General features: G+C 41.8%; 1 protein-coding gene across 1 annotated transcript; it reads left to right on the forward strand.

Annotated features, from left to right (window-relative positions):
• The first annotated feature begins 793 nt into the window (after positions 1-793).
• Positions 794-4,436, forward strand: LOC103126699 (prorelaxin-like). The gene is made up of 2 exons (XM_060198916.1): positions 794-1,195; positions 3,726-4,436. Exons 1-2 carry the CDS (start codon positions 1,030-1,032, stop codon positions 4,091-4,093), a joined length of 534 nt encoding a protein of 177 aa, XP_060054899.1. The 5' UTR covers positions 794-1,029; the 3' UTR covers positions 4,094-4,436.
• The last annotated feature ends 12,835 nt before the right edge of the window (positions 4,437-17,271 follow it).

Consider the following 17,271-nt stretch of genomic DNA (forward strand, 5'->3'; position numbering starts at 1 on the left):
ATAAACTAGAGATAAAGCACCCTTGGGCTTGCTCAGTGACAGAGAGGAGAACTTGTGTGTGAGGCATGGGACTCCATCATTGCCCCTCCTGTTTCTAACAGCCGCTATCACTTCTCTCTAGCTCCACTGTCATATTCATAACTTAAAATGTCTTAAAGGGAAAAGACAACCTTTCTGCAATTTTAGCATTGTATTGTTCTTTTCTTTTCCATCTTTGGTTCTCTGTGTCCCTGGTTGGCTGCTGTTGTTATGTGTGTGCAGTGCAGTGAGTGTGGTCTAACTCTTGACAGACAGAACACATGTCTAGTAAAACATTTCAAAGTCAAAGTATATAACCTAACTATCCCTCTGGAACACAAGGAAATACAGTGGAGAAAGTGCACTATCTTTCTTGAACACTCATACCCAGGCCTAAGATTTGCTTGAGAATTGTAACATTTCACCCTATTTTATATTCCAACACAACAGTTCTCCTGCTCTTCTCAAGAAATTTCTGACTAAAGTTTATAAATGGATATCCAGACAGTCCAGTAATTAGTGAATCATGATGTGATTTAGATGAAAAACTCATACAGCAGTCATTCCTGCTAGAAGGGTATGAGTTGTGGGAAGATGGACTTTGATGACATTTCTGCTCCAATAAGTGAGTAGCATGAACTTTCTTCACATTAGAAAAAAGCAAAGAACCCAAGTCTTGAGTAACTCTGCATAAGCTATCAAAGAAGACCTAGGACAAGCAAAGGGGCAGCTTGATCTGACAAGAACACAGAGATAAAGATGGGCAACTGGAGGAAAGGTGATAAGGGTGAAATCAATGTGCTGATGTTGGGGGCAGGGATCCATGCACACCTGTGTTGAAGCGGGGGGAGCTTGCCCCACTGTCCGGGTGGTGTCCAGGGATATAAACGCAGGCAGGGGCTGTCTGGAAAGCAGCCAGAAACTCCAGGTTGGCTCAGAAGAGGTGAGCAGTGGCCCACATCATCTTCAGCATCCAATAAGACAGCTGCCCAGAGCAGGAGACCCGGGTCCATGATGAAGTGCCAGCTCTCTTACCTCCTACTGGGAGTGTGGCTGCTCCTGTGCCTTCCTCCCATGCAAGAGGGTGCAGGGACTAAATCATGTGGCAAGCCTTTAATTCGACGCATTAAAGCCCTCTGTAGCCCATTCTCAAAGCGGGAAGCTGGACCATTTCTAGGTGAGAACTCAATGTCCTCAAGCCCCCTTCCCCTGTCCCAGCTGCTCTGCTTTTTCACTGGTGTCTGCCTGGCTGTTTTGTCAACCAACCCCAAGGGCCATTTGCTCCGTCTGCCTGGGAACCCTTTGACTGTACATATTCAGGCTCAAATGCTGGGTCCTTTCTCTTTGAATTTCCTCTGGGCCCTTTCAACTTCTTCTTTTTTTTTTACTTTTTTTTAAATACTTTTTTTAATATATATTTATTTTATTTATTTTTCCCTTTTGTTGCCCTTGTTGTTTTATTGTTGTAGTTATTATTGTTGTTGTTGTTGTTGGATAGGACAGAGAGAAATGGAGAGAGGGAGGGGAAGACAGAGAGGAGGAGAGAAAGATAGACACCTGCAGACCTGCTTCACCACCTGTGAAGCGACTCCCCTGCAGGTGGGGAGCCGGGGTTCGAACCGGGATCCTTATGCCGGTCTTTGTGCTTTGCGCCACCTGCGCTTAGCCCGCTGTACTACAGCCCGACTCCCCCCTTTCAACTTCTTAAGAGGTATGTGGGTCCTTGAATCTCCAACCATAGTCAGGGGGAGTTGGTGGCAATAGCAGCAGTCTTCTCTGAACATCTCTTGGAGGCAGCCACCCCAGTAAGGCAGGTCAGCCTGTGATTTCTCACCTGAGGTGACAAGCAAGCACCTCTCCTCAACCCCTGTTCCTATGAAGTCCTATCTGTCCTGGGCAGTGTAGCCCTGAGAGAGGGGCAGTATTCATAGGAAAGATCCGGCCTGAGTATTTCTCCCTCATCACTGTCATGTTCACATACTGAAAATTCAGCTTAAAGGTACAAATCTGCATCTTGCCAATAATTCAGAAGAGGTAGTCTGGTTACAGGTCAGATAGAGATCCTGTTTTTCTGTGAGAAGCTGGCATCATTGGCAAGCCCAGAACACACTGCTGATTCTTTGATTTCTAACTTTTGATCTCTCTTTCTACAGAAATACCTAACTGTAGACTGAAAATCCTATTTGCTGCTGTGAAGTAGAACAGCAAGATCTGACCCATGCAAATCTCATATTTCCTCCCCTCATTTTTTTAAAAGTCTTTCTTCTGTTTTCTATTTCTTTTCATTGCATTTCAGTGCTTTATTTTTCTGATCTTCTCCTTCCTCCTTCATACCTCCTCCTTCCCTTCCTCCCGCTCTCCCTTCATTTCTTCCTTTCTCCCCATACCTCCTTCCCTTGCATCTTTACTTCCCCTATCCAGCCCTTCCCCTTTTCCTTCCTTCTTTACTGTCTACCTTCCTTCTTTAATTCCTTCCTTCTTTAAGTCCTTCCTTCCCTCCTACCCTCTTTCCTTCCTTCCTTAATTCCTTTTCCTTCTTCTTTCCTTTCTCCTTGCTTCCTTTTGTTTTATTCCCTTTCTTTTCTCTTATTTCTTTCCCTTCTCCTTCCTTCCAGTCTGTCTCTTTGTTGCTAAAGTTCTCAACAGTGTGCCATTTACATAGGTGAAATTAAGAGAGAGTTTACATAATAGAGATTTTTGAGTCACAGTAAGTGCGCTGGTGGACTGACATGAGTGAGTGTAGAGAAGGAAGGCTTCAGCTGGCTTCTGAGGGTATCCAGCCCAAGTCCCAACCCCCCATATTTGCCCAAATGGAGATGCTGATGAACAGGCTTCTTTCCCAGGGATCCTCAGTATTGCACAAACTTCATAGAGTACATTAATCCTAGACATCAGCACAACAGATATTTCGGATATACTCTCATGCTGGTGGCATTTTGGTTCATTTTCCTGCAATCTATTTTCTGCCTTAATGTTAAATGCTATCAATTTGGATCAGACACTCTGTGGGAGAACAGTTTTGTAATAGATGTAGGAGGAACTTCACACTTGGTACTTCCTACCTACTACATCAGAAAAGATGTAAATTCTACCTTTCTATATGTATTTTTGAGTAACAGGTCACCAGATAGCACTAGGTAACTTAATGATTTTCATCTGTTTTGGTGTGTGTGTGTTCGTGTGTGTGTGTGTGTGTGTGTGTGTGTGTGTGTCTTTCTCCTACATTATTCAGCTCTTATGTTAGTGGGAGCAAATGAACCAAATAACCATTATCCTATCTCTCTTACCATGCACTGACTGGTTTATAGATTTCATATCAAGTCAAATATTTTCTTTTATAACTCAGAGGTTGTTTTTTCATGGAAGAGAACTATCCAGGTAAGAATAACTCTTCTGGGGTTGTGTTTGATGAAAAGCTGGCTTCCACAAGGGCAGGCAGTTCAGAATGATCTCAGGAGAGCATTCTTGTGACAGGAGCAAAGACAACAGGTTCAGAGCAAGGGGAAGTGAGCAAATCCATATCCAGGAAGTCAGGCTCTGAGCTCCACACCTGCCATCAGTTAGGGGTGTAGATGTCAGTGCACCAGCCGATTCTGCATTGTTGTTTAATTGTGTGATGATAATGGGGCATTTCTCTCTCTGTGTAGTTACATACTTTCTGAATCTCTTGGAATGAATATATTCTCTGCTCTCTTCTTCCATATCAGATGCCATGCCCTCCTCTGTCACTGAAGATGCAGAAACTTTAGAGATGAAGTTGAAACCAACTGAGATGCAGCCCTCACTGGAGGATCTAGGACAAGCTGTGTTCAAGGATTCCAGTCTTAACTCTGCAGATGTTCGGGAGACTGTTGCAGATGCACAAAGCTACCTTGAAGACAACAGCTACATTCCACCCCAACAGAAAAGCTCAGGCTTAGAGAAACATGTCCTACAAAAGAGGGGCACTCGGGAAATGTGGATTCTTATGGAACGCTGTTGTGAGGAAACCTGTACTCACGAAGAACTGTGTAAGACATTCTGTAGCTCAAAGCCGGGAAAGTGGTGCAGCTCAATACTTAAACTTAAAGGTTAAGTGCACATAGTATGGTGCACAAGGACCCCTGTTCAAGTCTCCGGCTTCTCGCCTGCAGCGGGTCACTTCACAAGTGGTGAAGCATGTACAACTGTATATCTCTCTCTCCACCTCTTTGTCTTTCCCTCTGCTCTCAATTATTCTCAGTCGTATCCAACAACAACGATAGCAGCAACAACAACAAAAGCAGCAACAATAGCAATGGAAAAATCTAGACCAGGAAGAACAGTGGATCCATAGTGCAGGCACTGAGTTTATCACCCACTGATAAACCTGGAGGCAAAAAAAAAGGAAAACAAAGAAAAATTTTTGTCTCAAAGGCAGGAGTATAGGCATGTACCAAAAAAAAAATTATTGAATGATTGTAGTTACTGGTGAATAAAGTCTTTCAGTTGAAAATGGCTTTGTTGCATTTATTAATGATAGAATTATGGTAATTTTTTGATCTGTGAACTTCAGTGACAATATAGTATTCATGAGGTGTTTTGTTTTATTATTTTTTTTTGTCTTTCCAGATCATATGTGAACAACTGGGGAGTTCAATCTAGATGTCACTGGGGTTTGATAAAATGCATTCTTCCACCATTTTTAATCCAGAACTTATGTACAAATATTTTCTCACCCCTTCTTGAACATCAAAGTAGCTAAATAGCCAAAACCACCAGTAGAAGTACACTTTCTAACAGATTACATACTAGAAACTAAAAATACCTCATTGTTGCTTAATCAGGTAGTGATGGAATCCCCAAACCTGGACTTTTCTGAGAGACTTTAAGATACATTTGTGTCAGATTGAATTGGAATTGCCAATAATCAGAGTGAAACTGAGTCCATATATTTTAGGTGAAACCTTCCAAAGTCTCAGGTAGATCTGTTTTCATAGTTCCACCCTTTATGACTGAAGAAAGTTCATTTTCTGTTTAGGGAGGAGAGTGGAATGATTTAGAGGAGAGAATATCCCATTCAGTATCATAACACCAGTATGAGTGAGTACAGGATGGGGACACACATTTGTACTCACCATGTTAGGACTGATTGATCAAAGTTTCAAGGACCTCGTTCTGATAACTATGTTGGATTTAAGGCTGTGTTTGAGTTGTTGTTCTTGTCCACCACTGCAGAAAAAGAAGGCTGTCTTCTACTAGACTTGATTCTCTGCATAGCTGGCTGTGGCAGTGGAGGTAGGGCCCTAAGGGAAACCAGATGGTGGGCACAGAGACTCAGAGCCAGCTGAAACCAAGTGAGGCTACCAGGCACAAGCTAAGGCAGGAGAGAACTGGACAACTACCTGTAAGACTTGGTAGGGGGTGCCTGTGGGGTCCCGGCTGGCCCCAGGCAGGAATAAACCATGTTTGGTCAGAGTAGGGGCCATATCAGGGCAGAGTAGAGCAGGGTTTGAACTGGGTTTGCTGCAGCCTGGAGATGTTCTGTTTCCACATTTCTGCCAGGGAGAATGGTGCCTCTGCATGTAACAGGAAACCATACAACAGTGTCTTCCTATAAGCTTTGGGTACAAACAACCAACTTTGTGTATTCTGAGTGGTGCCAGCAGTTTCCAGTCAGCTGTGCTTTTGATATAGGTCTCCCTCCTGGGTTCCTGACCACAAGTTCCCAGTGTCTGCTCACTCTCTGGGTCTTTGTGTGCATTTCACACAGGCAAGGCAGGTGCAGAAGAAGGAAGACTTATGACAAAGGGTGAGCTCAGCAATTAGAGCTCATTCCTTGCATGACAAAAGACTTTTGTTGGCTCCCTAACAGTCCTAGGGGCATAGGGAGAAAAGAAGCATGCCTGATATGAACTTCCTTGCTTTCTTCCACCCTAAAATCCCAAATCTCATCTGCTTCATTCCTACATTTGGTTCATATTCATTAACCATTTAGTCTCACTTTATGTTGTGCCAACTTCCAGATAACAAGTTACAGATGCTACCATGATTCCATCCTGACTTCTCTGGGCAGACAACCTCATTAATGTGTCCAGGAACCATGCCTCTCCAGAGATCAACCCAACTAGAGAAAAATACAAAGAGGAGGAATGGAGCCACCTTCCAACACCCATACCCAGTGGAGAAGCAATTACAGAAGCCAGAAATCCTATCTTCTGCACCCTAAAAACACTTTTGATCCATATTCCCACTGGGTAAGAACTGATAGAAGGAAGACAGGAAGAAGAATCTTGAATTCCAGCTATATCAGGTCCCAGAGAAAAAGGATGAAAAAGGGAGAGATATTTAGATGTGTTAATAGGGTTACGTGTGGGTCGGAGGGAAAGAGAAAAGTGGACCTGAAAAAGGGGGTAATTATGTACAAATGTACATAATTAAATGTACATAATTAATACTTGTATAAATAATAGTTAACCCATGTTTGCAACCTTGGGAGAACTGCAGTGGTTGCAGTGGAGAGATCAGGCATTCTGAACTCTGGTGCTGGGAATGGTGTGGAATTATACCCCTGTTAACATGTAATTTTGTAAAACAATACTAAATCACCAACTGAAAAAAGATAAACTTACATATAGAACAAAAAATAAGACTCATGTATAAATGTGTTATGACTAAATGCTGATCTGGAGGTAATCCAGAGTGTGCATTTTAATATAGTGTCTTACAAAATTAAAACTCATATTGGCAGTAAATTTCAATAAATCAAAATTGATTGGGGGCCCAGAGGTGGCTCACCTGGTTAAACACACATATTACATTGAGGAAGGACCCTGGTTCAACCTCCTGATTCCCCCACCTGCAGGGAGAAAGCTTCATGAGTGGTGAAGCAGGGCTGCAGGAATCTCTGTCTCTTTTCCTCTCTCTGTCTCTTTCTCCCCTCTCAATTTCTCTCTGTCTCTAGCCAATAATTAATTAATTCAGACATTAAAAAAGAGTCAAAATATATTGTCTTTCAAGCTCAAAAGGTACAAATTTATATATATATATATATATATATATATATATATATGTATATGTCATATACATATATACATGCAGTTTAAGACTCAGAACAGAGATATGGCTAGAGCTTTCTCCATATAAAAGGTCGAGTTTTGTTTTGGAACTAAGGAGTCCTATGTGCTAGGAAAGGTCTCACCTCAGCATTAAAGCTGGAGGGTTTACATGCCAGGCCTAGCATCTCTGGACACAGTCTGAAGTGAAACACCGATTTGCATTGATTTGGTTGGGATCAGCAGATGAGTATCAAATGGTAGGGATCAAAAGAAGCCTGAAGAAAAATGAGCAAAGTCCCAGAGGTTACAGGACTGGGAGAAATACTTCTGGGTTCTACAGAGAATGAGGAAGATTGCTTGCTGTCTTAAGAGTTTAAGAAGGCAACAGATAATCATTATTATAACCAAGTTATTTGGTTAGGATTTACTGTACCATAAAAGATCTTTCCAGGATTTATGTCATTCAATACTATTTACAAATAACAATATTTATATATTGACAAGGCCAGTTGCTTTTAGTCTCCCTGGACTATGGTTATAGGTTATTTAATATTTCAACAAAAGTTTTGTTATCATTATAAATATAATAATAATAATGTAAAAATGTAATCCTGCTGTTAAAATTCAATCAGTTTACTAATTTGAAACCTTAAGTGCTTAGATTAAAGGAATATTAAGTTCAGAGTAAAGGAATATTAAGTTCAGAGTTAAATGCTCTGCATTAAAATCTCTTTATATTAAATATAAAGATATTCAATCAATTTTCTCCTCTCATATTGATTAAATGGTGATTTATAAGACTATAAGTTAATAGGAGTATGTATTAATGAGATCCCTACCACCAGAGGTCTGGATGCCTACCCCTAACCCCCTACAATGGAGCTGAAAATCTACCCTCACCCTCCAACCAGTGTTTTTCACTTTGGTGCAATACTTCAATCTCAATCAAATTCTGTTCTACATTTCCCTTTCTTTTTTCTTTCGCATCTTCTGTTTATGAGTAGATTGATTCTACACTCCTCTTTCTCTTTCTGTCGTGTCTCATTTAACATAATTCCTTCTAGCCTATCCAATATGGGCCAAAGGAGGTTGATTCATTATCCTATTCCATTGTGTATATATTCCACAGCGTTCTCAGGCACTCTTCTATTATTGGGCACCTGGGTTGTTTCCAGGTTTTGGCTATTATGATTTGTGCTGCTATAAACATAGGTATAAACATATCCTTTTGGATGGTTGTGTTTGACTTCTTAGGATACATCCCTACGAGTGGAATTACTGGGTCTAATGGAAGGTCTATTTCTAGTTTTGTGAGTGTATTCTAGGCTGTTCTCCACATAGGTTGGACCAATTGACATTCCCACCAGCAGTGCAAGAGGGTTACTTGGTCCCTACAATTGTTGCTGTCATTTCTGATGTATAACATTCTCACAGAAGTGAAGCGGTGGGATGCAGAGGTTACATAGGCTCCTAAGCTTAATATGGGCCCCAGATGACATCAAATCAATGGGTTTACAGCCAACAATATTTATACCCCTTTCCCATATTAGGGAACTACTCTCTTCCCTGATCCAGCTTTCTTATCCTTTTTATAGCCATCACATCATCTCCCCAGACAATAACTTGGATACACTTGCATATCAGATTTCAGGCTCAGGGGAAAAACAAAAAAGAAAAAAAAAACTAATACAACCATAGGCCCTTTGGTGTATAACTAGGATATGCCTACTAGCTATCTACAAAATGGAGGGCCCCCCAACTGTTCATCTGCACTATTCCAGCCTTTAGGTTCATGATGGGTCAACAATTTGTTTGGCTTTGTGTGTTAACTCTCTTTTAAACCACCAGGTGCCAGATGTTAGCATGATGCTGAGCAGAAGTCCCTGGACAGAAAACCCCACCAATGTGTTCTTGAGCTCCACTTCTCCAGAGCCCTTCACCACTAGGAAAAGAGGGAGAGACAGACTGGGAGTATGGATCGAACTGTAAACACCCATGTTCAGGGGGAGAAGCAATTACAGAAGCCAGACCTTCCACCTTCTGCATCCCTCAGTGACCTTGGGTCCATACTCCCAGAGGGCTAAATAATAGGAAAGCTATCAGGGGAGGGGATGGGATATGGAGTTCTGGTGGTGGGAACTGTGTGAAGTTGTACCCCTCTTATCCTATGGCTTTATCAATGCTTCCATTTTATAAATAAAAAAATAAACATTAAATGTTCATTAAAGTTATATTGAATTTTAAAAAGAAGAAGCGAAGTGGCATCTCGTCTGTAATTGCATTTCTCTGACAATCAGAGACCTGGAGCAAGTTTTAGTATGTTTGTTGTCCTTTGGAACTCTTCCGTAGTGAATATTCTGTTCATTTCCGCTACCACTTTGAGATTGAATCATTTGCTTTTTTGTTGCTAAGTTTGATGATCACTTTATATATTGTGGTTATTAGCCTCTTGCCTGATGTATGGCATGAAAATATCTTTTCTCATTCTGTGAGGAGTCTGTGTATTGGTGGTGGTAACTTTTGCTATGCAGAAGCATTTCAATTTGATGTATTTCCACAGGCTTATCTTTGTTTTAGTTTTCCTTGCAATTGGCTATGTATCATCAATTATGCCCTTGAGATTTAGATGGGGAAATGACCCACCAATATTTTACCCTAAGTATCTGATAGTTTCTGGTCTAACATCCAGGCTCTTGATACATTTGGAGTGTACTATTGTTTCTGGTGAGATATAGTGGTTCAATTTTATTCTTCTGCATGTTTTAACCCAACTTTCTAAGCATCATTTATTGAAGAGACTCTTCCTTCTCCATTTAATAGTTTGGGCTCCTTATCGAAGGTTAGTTGCCCATTGGTATGGGAGTTTATTTCAGCATTTTTCATTCTGTCCCACCCATCTGTCTATGTATTCTTGTTCCAGTACCAGGCATTTTTTATTACAATGGCCTTCTAATATAGTTTGAGATCTGGGAGTGTGATTCCTCCATTTCGGTTTCTTTTACTCAGGATTGTTTTTGTTTTTTTTTCCCCAGTGCTGTTAATTTCCATTATAATTTTTGTTATTATTGCTCCTTTATCATTGTTTAGGTTTCTTCTATTCTTTTTCTACTCTTTCTGGTGAGAAGTCAAGTTGCTTACTGGAATTTTGTTTGTTTGTTTGTTTCTTGGTCTCTGCTTCTGTTGCTATGAATTTCCCTCTTAATACTCAGCATGTATCTTATTTTCATTTGTTTCCACAAATATTTTTTTAATTTTTTTTATTGTTGTTGGATAAAAACAGTCAGAAGTTGAAAAGAAAAGGGAAAGGGGTGATAGGGAAATAGATAGAGAGACACCTGCAGCACTACTTCACCACTTGTGAAGCTTTCCCCCTGCAGGTAGGTACTAGGGCTGGAACCTGGGTCCTTGCGCACTGTAACATGTGCACTAAGCCAGATGCGCCACCACCTGGCCCCTCCACAAACATTTTAACTTCTTAGTTTCCTCATTCACCTAGTAATTATTGAGTAGTGTATTGTAGTGCTTTTCTCTAATGCCAGGCTAGCATCGAGGGCGTGTCTTCCTGGGCACATGCTGTCTGGGTTGGAGAGAACTCGACCAGAGCCAACCTGGGCTGCTGCTTACTCAGTGACGTGGGAGAGGAACCAGGAACTTGTGGCAGAGCAAGAATGTAATGCAATGCCTTTATTGATCAGGGACAATGCTTTTTATATATTTCTTTAACCAGAATTGGCAAGTAGGAAAGGGAAATGCTAAGAGAGGGGGTGGAGAAAAGAAAAGAGTATGAACGTAGAAAGCTTCCATAGCAGCTGTTGGGAAGGTTCTATCTAACCAATGGGATAAACCAGTACCCTGCAGGCAGGGCTGGTCTCAAGCAAAACAATGATTATGTAAATAGACCATAGTATCAATGATGGAGCAGGGCATAATGTCCAACATCCTCACATTCTGTTTGCTATTGAATGTTACGTCAACTCCACTGTGGTCAGAGGAGATGCACTGATGACTTTGAAGCTTTTAAATTTATTGGTTTTGTCTTTGTGATCTATCAGATAATCTACTCACAAGACTGTCTACAATTTTGGGATGAAGAGCTCTGAATATAGGTAGTAGGTCTAATCCATCCTTCTCTTCATTTAATTCTTTGTTTCTTTATTGATTTTCTTCCTAGCTCATCTGTCTGCTTGAGAAAATGGGGAATTAAAGGCTCCAACTAGTATTGCATTGCTATCAATTCACTTCTTCAGTTGTTTCAGTAGTTGTTTAATATGTTTTATTCAGGGAGTCGGACTGTAGCGCAGCGGGTTAAGCGCAGGTGGCGCAAAGCACAAGGACCGGCATAAGGATCCTGGTTCAAACCCGGCTCCCCACCTGCAGGGGAGTCGCTTCACAGGCGGTGAAGCAGGTCTGCAGGTGTCTATCTTTCTCTCCTCCTCTCTGTCTTCCCCTCCTCTCTCCATTTCTCTCTGTCCTATCCAACAACGACGACAACAACAATAATAACTACAACAATAAAACAACAAGGGCAACAAAAGGGAATAAATAAATAAAATAAATATAATATATATATATATATATATATATATATATATATATGTTTTATTCCACATTCATTTGATGCATAGATGTTGACTATTGCGAGCTTATCTTGGTTTAGTGATCCCTTAACCATTATGTACTGTCTGTCTTTACCTTTTATTATTTTGAAAAATCTATCTCTGCTTTTCTTTTGAAATCTGTTGGCTTGTATGATAGTTTTCCAACCTTTGACATTGAGCCTACTCTTGTCCTGTGGGGTCATGTAAGTCTCCTGCAGGTAGCCTATGGTTGGGTTATGTTTCCTGATCCACACTCTAACTCTGTTCCCTTTGATGGGTGAGTTCAGTCTATTATCATTCAGTGAAACTGTTGTTTTGAGATATTTCAGTGCTACTGTTTCATGCTGTTCTTTGGATTTCCTCTCTCTTTCTCTCTCTCTGTTTATATGAGTCCCTTTAGAAGTTCTTGCAGAGCCAGTTTAGTTGCAATTGATTCTTTCAGTTGTTATTTTTCAGAGAATGTCTTTACTCCTCCATCCGGTTTGAATGAAAGTCTGGCCAGATACAGTATTTTTGGTTGGAAACCTTTCTCATAAACTCATTACTCTGTGGATGTCTTTCTAGTTTCTTCTTGATTTTAGGGTTTCTGTTGAGAAATATGCAGATAAGCTTATGGGTTTACCTCTATGAGTTGTTTATCTCTTGCTGCTTTCAGCAATTTTCTTTCTTCTTTGGTATTTATCATTGTAATTATGATATGTCTTTTGGTGTTTGCATCTCTGCATTAATTCTGTTTGGTATCCTCTGGGATTCTTGTATTTTTCTATCCTTCTAGCTCTTCATTTTGGGGAAGTTCTCTCTTACTATTTCCTTCAGAATGTGTTCTTCCCCCATTTCTTCTTCTCCTCTTTTTGGTTCACTGATGATTTGAATGGTATTGCTCTTGAAGTCATCACACTTGTTTCTGGTGGTATTTGTTGTTGAGGTGGTCTGGTGTCGGGCTGCACCGCGGAGAAGAGAGCGGACGTCCAGAGCAAAGGGGTACACAGATCTTTATTATAGGATGGGGGGGAGGTTTGGTTCAGACCACGTGGAGCCAGCCAGCAATGGCCGACCACGGGGGGAGAGCAGGGAGCAAGACCTCAGAGAGGGAGAGCCAGAGCCCAGAGAGAGAGGGGAGGGGTGAGGGGGCTTTTTATTGGGCGACAACCAGGGGTGACATGTAGGGCCAGGATTGGTTGAAAGGGGGCAATCTAGGATTTAGTGGGGCATAGAAAAACCTGGGGGCAGAGCCAGGATTGGTTGAAAGGGGGCACTCTAGGATTTAGCGGGGCATAGAAAAACCTGGGGGCGGAGCCAGGATTGGTTGAAAGGGGGCACTCTAGGATTTAGCGGAGCATAGAAAAACCTGGGGGCGGAGACTGCATCAGAGTAAGTCCTCAGCAACATCTCCTCCTATCCCTTTATATCTAAATGGACACAGTAAAGAAAAATGGAGCAGGCTTAAATGTTTTAGAGGAATGCCATGCTCGGGTGGGAAGATGTAGGACTTTCTGTGGAAGAGGGAAGGCTTAAATGGCTGCCAACCTTGTGAGATTTATGCGTCCTCCTGTGCTCAACCCCTCTTTAGAGAGAGAGACTTACCTGGAGAGACTCATCTCATAGGTTTAAGCGCAGCCTGCTCAACCATCTCTTCACAATATCTCTACATCTTTTCTATCTTTCTACCTAGTAATAGCATAAGATGTACAAAGTCTATAAAAGACTATCATGGGGCAGAAACCTTTTGGGCATAAGCCTAAATGACATAACAAAATAGGAAGAGATAAGTAGGGGAGAAGTAAAAGCCAGTGTGGTGTGAAGGGAAGGATTGGTGTGTAAAGGAGCATTCCCTGTTTGGGTGGGGAAAGGGGCAAGGGTACATAATGAGGGGGAGGCGGGAGGCATGACCCACCAAACAGAGGGGCTATTTGGCATTGTATAGTCCTCAAGGCAACAGTCTGTAAAGTCTATGAATTACTCAGGATCAGTCTATGAAAAACCAGCAACGTGAAGGGAAGGAAGCTGCTGTAAAATTGTCTAAAGTGTCCAAAGGGTATACCAGCAAGTCCGATAGAAGTCTCAGTCCAAAGTAGGCGACTAGGGGGAGAAATGGCAGGGGATGAAATGCTGCATGAGGAAGGTCAGCCTCTGGAATTCTGCTTTTCTGTAGATTGTGAGCTGGAACCGCCAAAACGTGACAGGTCAAAGCAAAAGCAGGAAAGGCAGACAGGCAGTAAAAAGGTTCTGTCCTTGGAGTCTGTGAATCAGATTCTTCAGATCGCGTTGAGTGACATCTAGGGTTTCGGGGGGTGTGCCACGGTAGTCATGCCATCTAGTGAGTGACGTCAGGGTGTGCAGGGGTTCAGATGGTTTTTCCGGGATTCCTGTGAAAGAAACACAAACAATCTGCTTCTCGTGGTTATCAGGGCATCTGATTTGAATGCTTTATAGAAGAAGAGGTTTGGTGCCTTGACCAACTGAGTATTGGGGGATGTATCTTTCCTATTCATTTATGATTATATTTTATATTATTTGTCATGGTAGTCAGCCGTTTATCTGGAAGGTCCTGGGTGATTCATGGGGAAAAAGACCTTATCTTTTAACAAAGACTCTAAGGTGTAGGGAAGCGGGAACTATCTTATCCCTTTTTTTTTTTTGTATCTTGTATCTTGCCTTTTGTTGCCCTAGTTGTTCTTGTTGTAATTATATTGTTGTTATTGCTGATATTGTGGTTGTTGGATAGAACAGAGAGAAATGGAGAGAGGAGGGAAATACAGAGGGAGATAAAGATACCTGTAGACCTGCTTCACCGCCTGTGAAGTGATTCCCCTGCAGGTGAGGAGCCGGGGGCTCAAACTGGGATCCTCAAGCCAGTTCTTGCTAAACCCGCTGCGCCACCACCTGATTCCCAGGAACTATCTTTTAACATAAACTCTATGGCCATGCCAATAGCAACCTTGAGGGCACATGTGGCTCCCCACATGTCCCCCTGTCTTATATCATGTTTTGATGTTTGGCGGACTTTGTTTTGTGGCAGGGTGGACTGTGCCTGTCTTAGGTTGGGGATCAGCCTTCCGTCTTACCAGTCATTGGAACACCTGGTCATTTTTGCCCAGTAGTACCAGATGCCCTGTCTTAGGTTGACTGGATAGCGCTAGTTTCCTCTTACCCGTCATTGGCTAGCCAGCCCTCTACATGGTGGACGTTCTGATGGAGGGGGGCAAATCCTCCACAGCAACTCAATATTCTGCCATGTCCAGCCTATGATAGTGACTTTGTATAGGTTGCATCTTTATGGCATCAATCTGTTGCTGCAAAAGGCCATGAGCTTGTTAAGAATTATAGGACTGTTGTCCGGGAGGTGATGCAGTGACTAAAGCCTTGGACTCTTAAGCATGATGTCCTGAGTTCGATCCCTGGCAGCACATGTACCAGAGTGAGTCTGGTTCTTTCTCTCTTTCTCATTAATAAATAAATTTAAAATGTGAAAAAAAAAGAATTATAGGACCTATTGTGAGCAGAAGAAGTAAAACAAGCTAGGGTCCCACAACTAAGGGTATACAGGTAAGGAAGGGGGAATGTATCCATTGATATGAAGAGGTAGGAGCATATCTCAAGTCTAAGGGAAGCAGTCAGTGAATGTGATGTCCAGGGGAACAGCCATTTGTCTTTGGGGGTAGTAAAGGATGTCCGTGGCATGGGTGATGTTATAAAGAGAAACATCTTTAAATTGTTGGCTGACAAAGGCAGGCCTATGGTGGCAAGACAAGATACACCAGTTAAGTTTACAAGAATATGTGAATGTTGCTAATTCACATAGGTTGGATATGGAGGAACTTCTTACAGTTTAATACCTTACCGTATGAACAGATGATTCCTCATATGAAGGCTTGATAGCTGTAATCACTTACTTGTGAAAAACAATAAAACTTGTAACAAGTTAGAGGTTTACTATAATTGACTTTGGACTATAAGCAGACTCAGGTTACTTAGAGAGTTAATGCATGTTAGTAACAATGGTTTTAACATTTAGAGTACTTCTGAGCAGATGGGTCATACAAAAAATTTTTGGTCATTCAGCACACTCACTCACAAAACACAACTGGCCATTCATAACATAAGACATTCAGGGAAGGGGTAGGAGAGAGGGCTCTGTGAGCCAACTTTTGTAGGTTCTGCCATGCCATATTATGGATCCTGGGATGTATCCTGCATCTGGTCCTCTTGTGTTATTTCTTGTTCTTCAGGAATAACAGCGCCATCTTGCAGGTATTGTCGGACATGGCGGGCAGGAACCCAGACAGGTTTAGAGAAATTTTGAGGGAAAATGCATGCGAAACCCCTTCCCATGGTCAATAATGGGTCAGGCCCTTTCCAAACTTTATCGAGTGGGTCTCTCCATTTGACCTTAATAGATGGGAGGGTAGATGGTGTTTGCCAGTGAAGAATAATAGGGGGTAAGGCTGAGTTATTGTAAATATTAAAGAGATTTAACGTAGTTAAGGCTTTTGCTAGCTGGATATTTGGGGGATATGTTCCTCCTTTATCTTTATTTAGTTGAGCCTTCAGAGTTTGATGGGCCCTCTCGACAATGCCTTGTCCCTGTGGATTGTAGGGAATGCCCGTGGTATGAGTAATATTCCAGAGGGAACAAAAATCTTTAAATTGTTTACTTGTAAACATAGGTGCATTGTCTGTTTTCAAAAATAATGGGACCCCCATAACGGCAAAACAAGAGAGCATATGGCTTACAAGCTTTTTAGCACTTTCTCCTGTCTGAGCTGTAGCCCACATAAATTTAGAAAAGGTATCAATTGAGACAAACACATATTTTTGTTTGCCAAAGTTTGGTATGTGGGTGACATCAATTTGCCAAATAGCATTAGCTTTTAAACCTCGGGGATTAACCCCAAGGGTCTGGATAGCAGGTGTCTTTATGAGACTTGCACAAGAAGAGCATGTAGCGAGGATATGTTTTAACTGTGATACAGGAACATCAGGGAATCGAGCTTGAAGGCCTTTAAGATTAACATGGGTTAGAGAGTGAAAATTAGCAGGATCAGAGACAGAGACTGGGAAAGTTCCTGTGGAGGCAAGGCGGTCAACTGCGGCATTCCCTTCAGACAGGGAACCAGGAAGAGGGCTGTGGGAGCGAAGGTGTTGAATATACAGTGGTTGGGTTCGAGAACAGAGCATAGAGGCGATTTGAATCAAGAGAGGGGAAAGTGGGTTGTCATCAATTTTCACATACGAACAAGCAAGCCATGGAAGTAAGTTAACAGTATACACACTGTCAGAAAAAAGGTTGAAGGATTCTGGTACAGCTTTTAGTGCAAGAAAAACAGCATAAAGTTCTTTGTACTGAGGGGAATTATCAGGAAGCTCAGTAAAGAGAGGTTTAGGAGATTGTTTGTCTGGGTAATATATAAGGGCAGCAGCTCCCCTTTTTCCGCCATCAGTAAAGATTGTAGGAGCAGAGGGAATGGGATCCAGAGAGAAAAGTTTAGGTGCTAGTAGAGGCAGAAGAGGTAAAGAAGCTATCAATTTATTAGAAGGAAAATGGTTATCTATTTGTCCTGGAAACCCCACGAAGCTTATGGCAAAGCGGGAATGATGGCGTATAAGCCACTCTGTATCTGTGAGAGAACAGGGCAGAA

This window comes from Erinaceus europaeus, chromosome 10, assembly GCF_950295315.1.
Source record: "Erinaceus europaeus chromosome 10, mEriEur2.1, whole genome shotgun sequence".
NCBI lineage: Eukaryota > Metazoa > Chordata > Mammalia > Eulipotyphla > Erinaceidae > Erinaceus > Erinaceus europaeus.

What these genes read in the sequence shown, in the direction of transcription:
- LOC103126699 (XM_060198916.1), top strand. Translation starts at nt 1,030, where the DNA reads ATGATGAAGTGCCAGCTCTCTTACCTCCTACTGGGAGTGTGGCTGCTC. An exon ending in GGAAGCTGGACCATTTCTAG is followed by an intron (nt 1,196 to 3,725) that starts GTGAGAACTCAA and finishes CTTCCATATCAG; the next exon opens with ATGCCATGCCCTCCTCTGTC.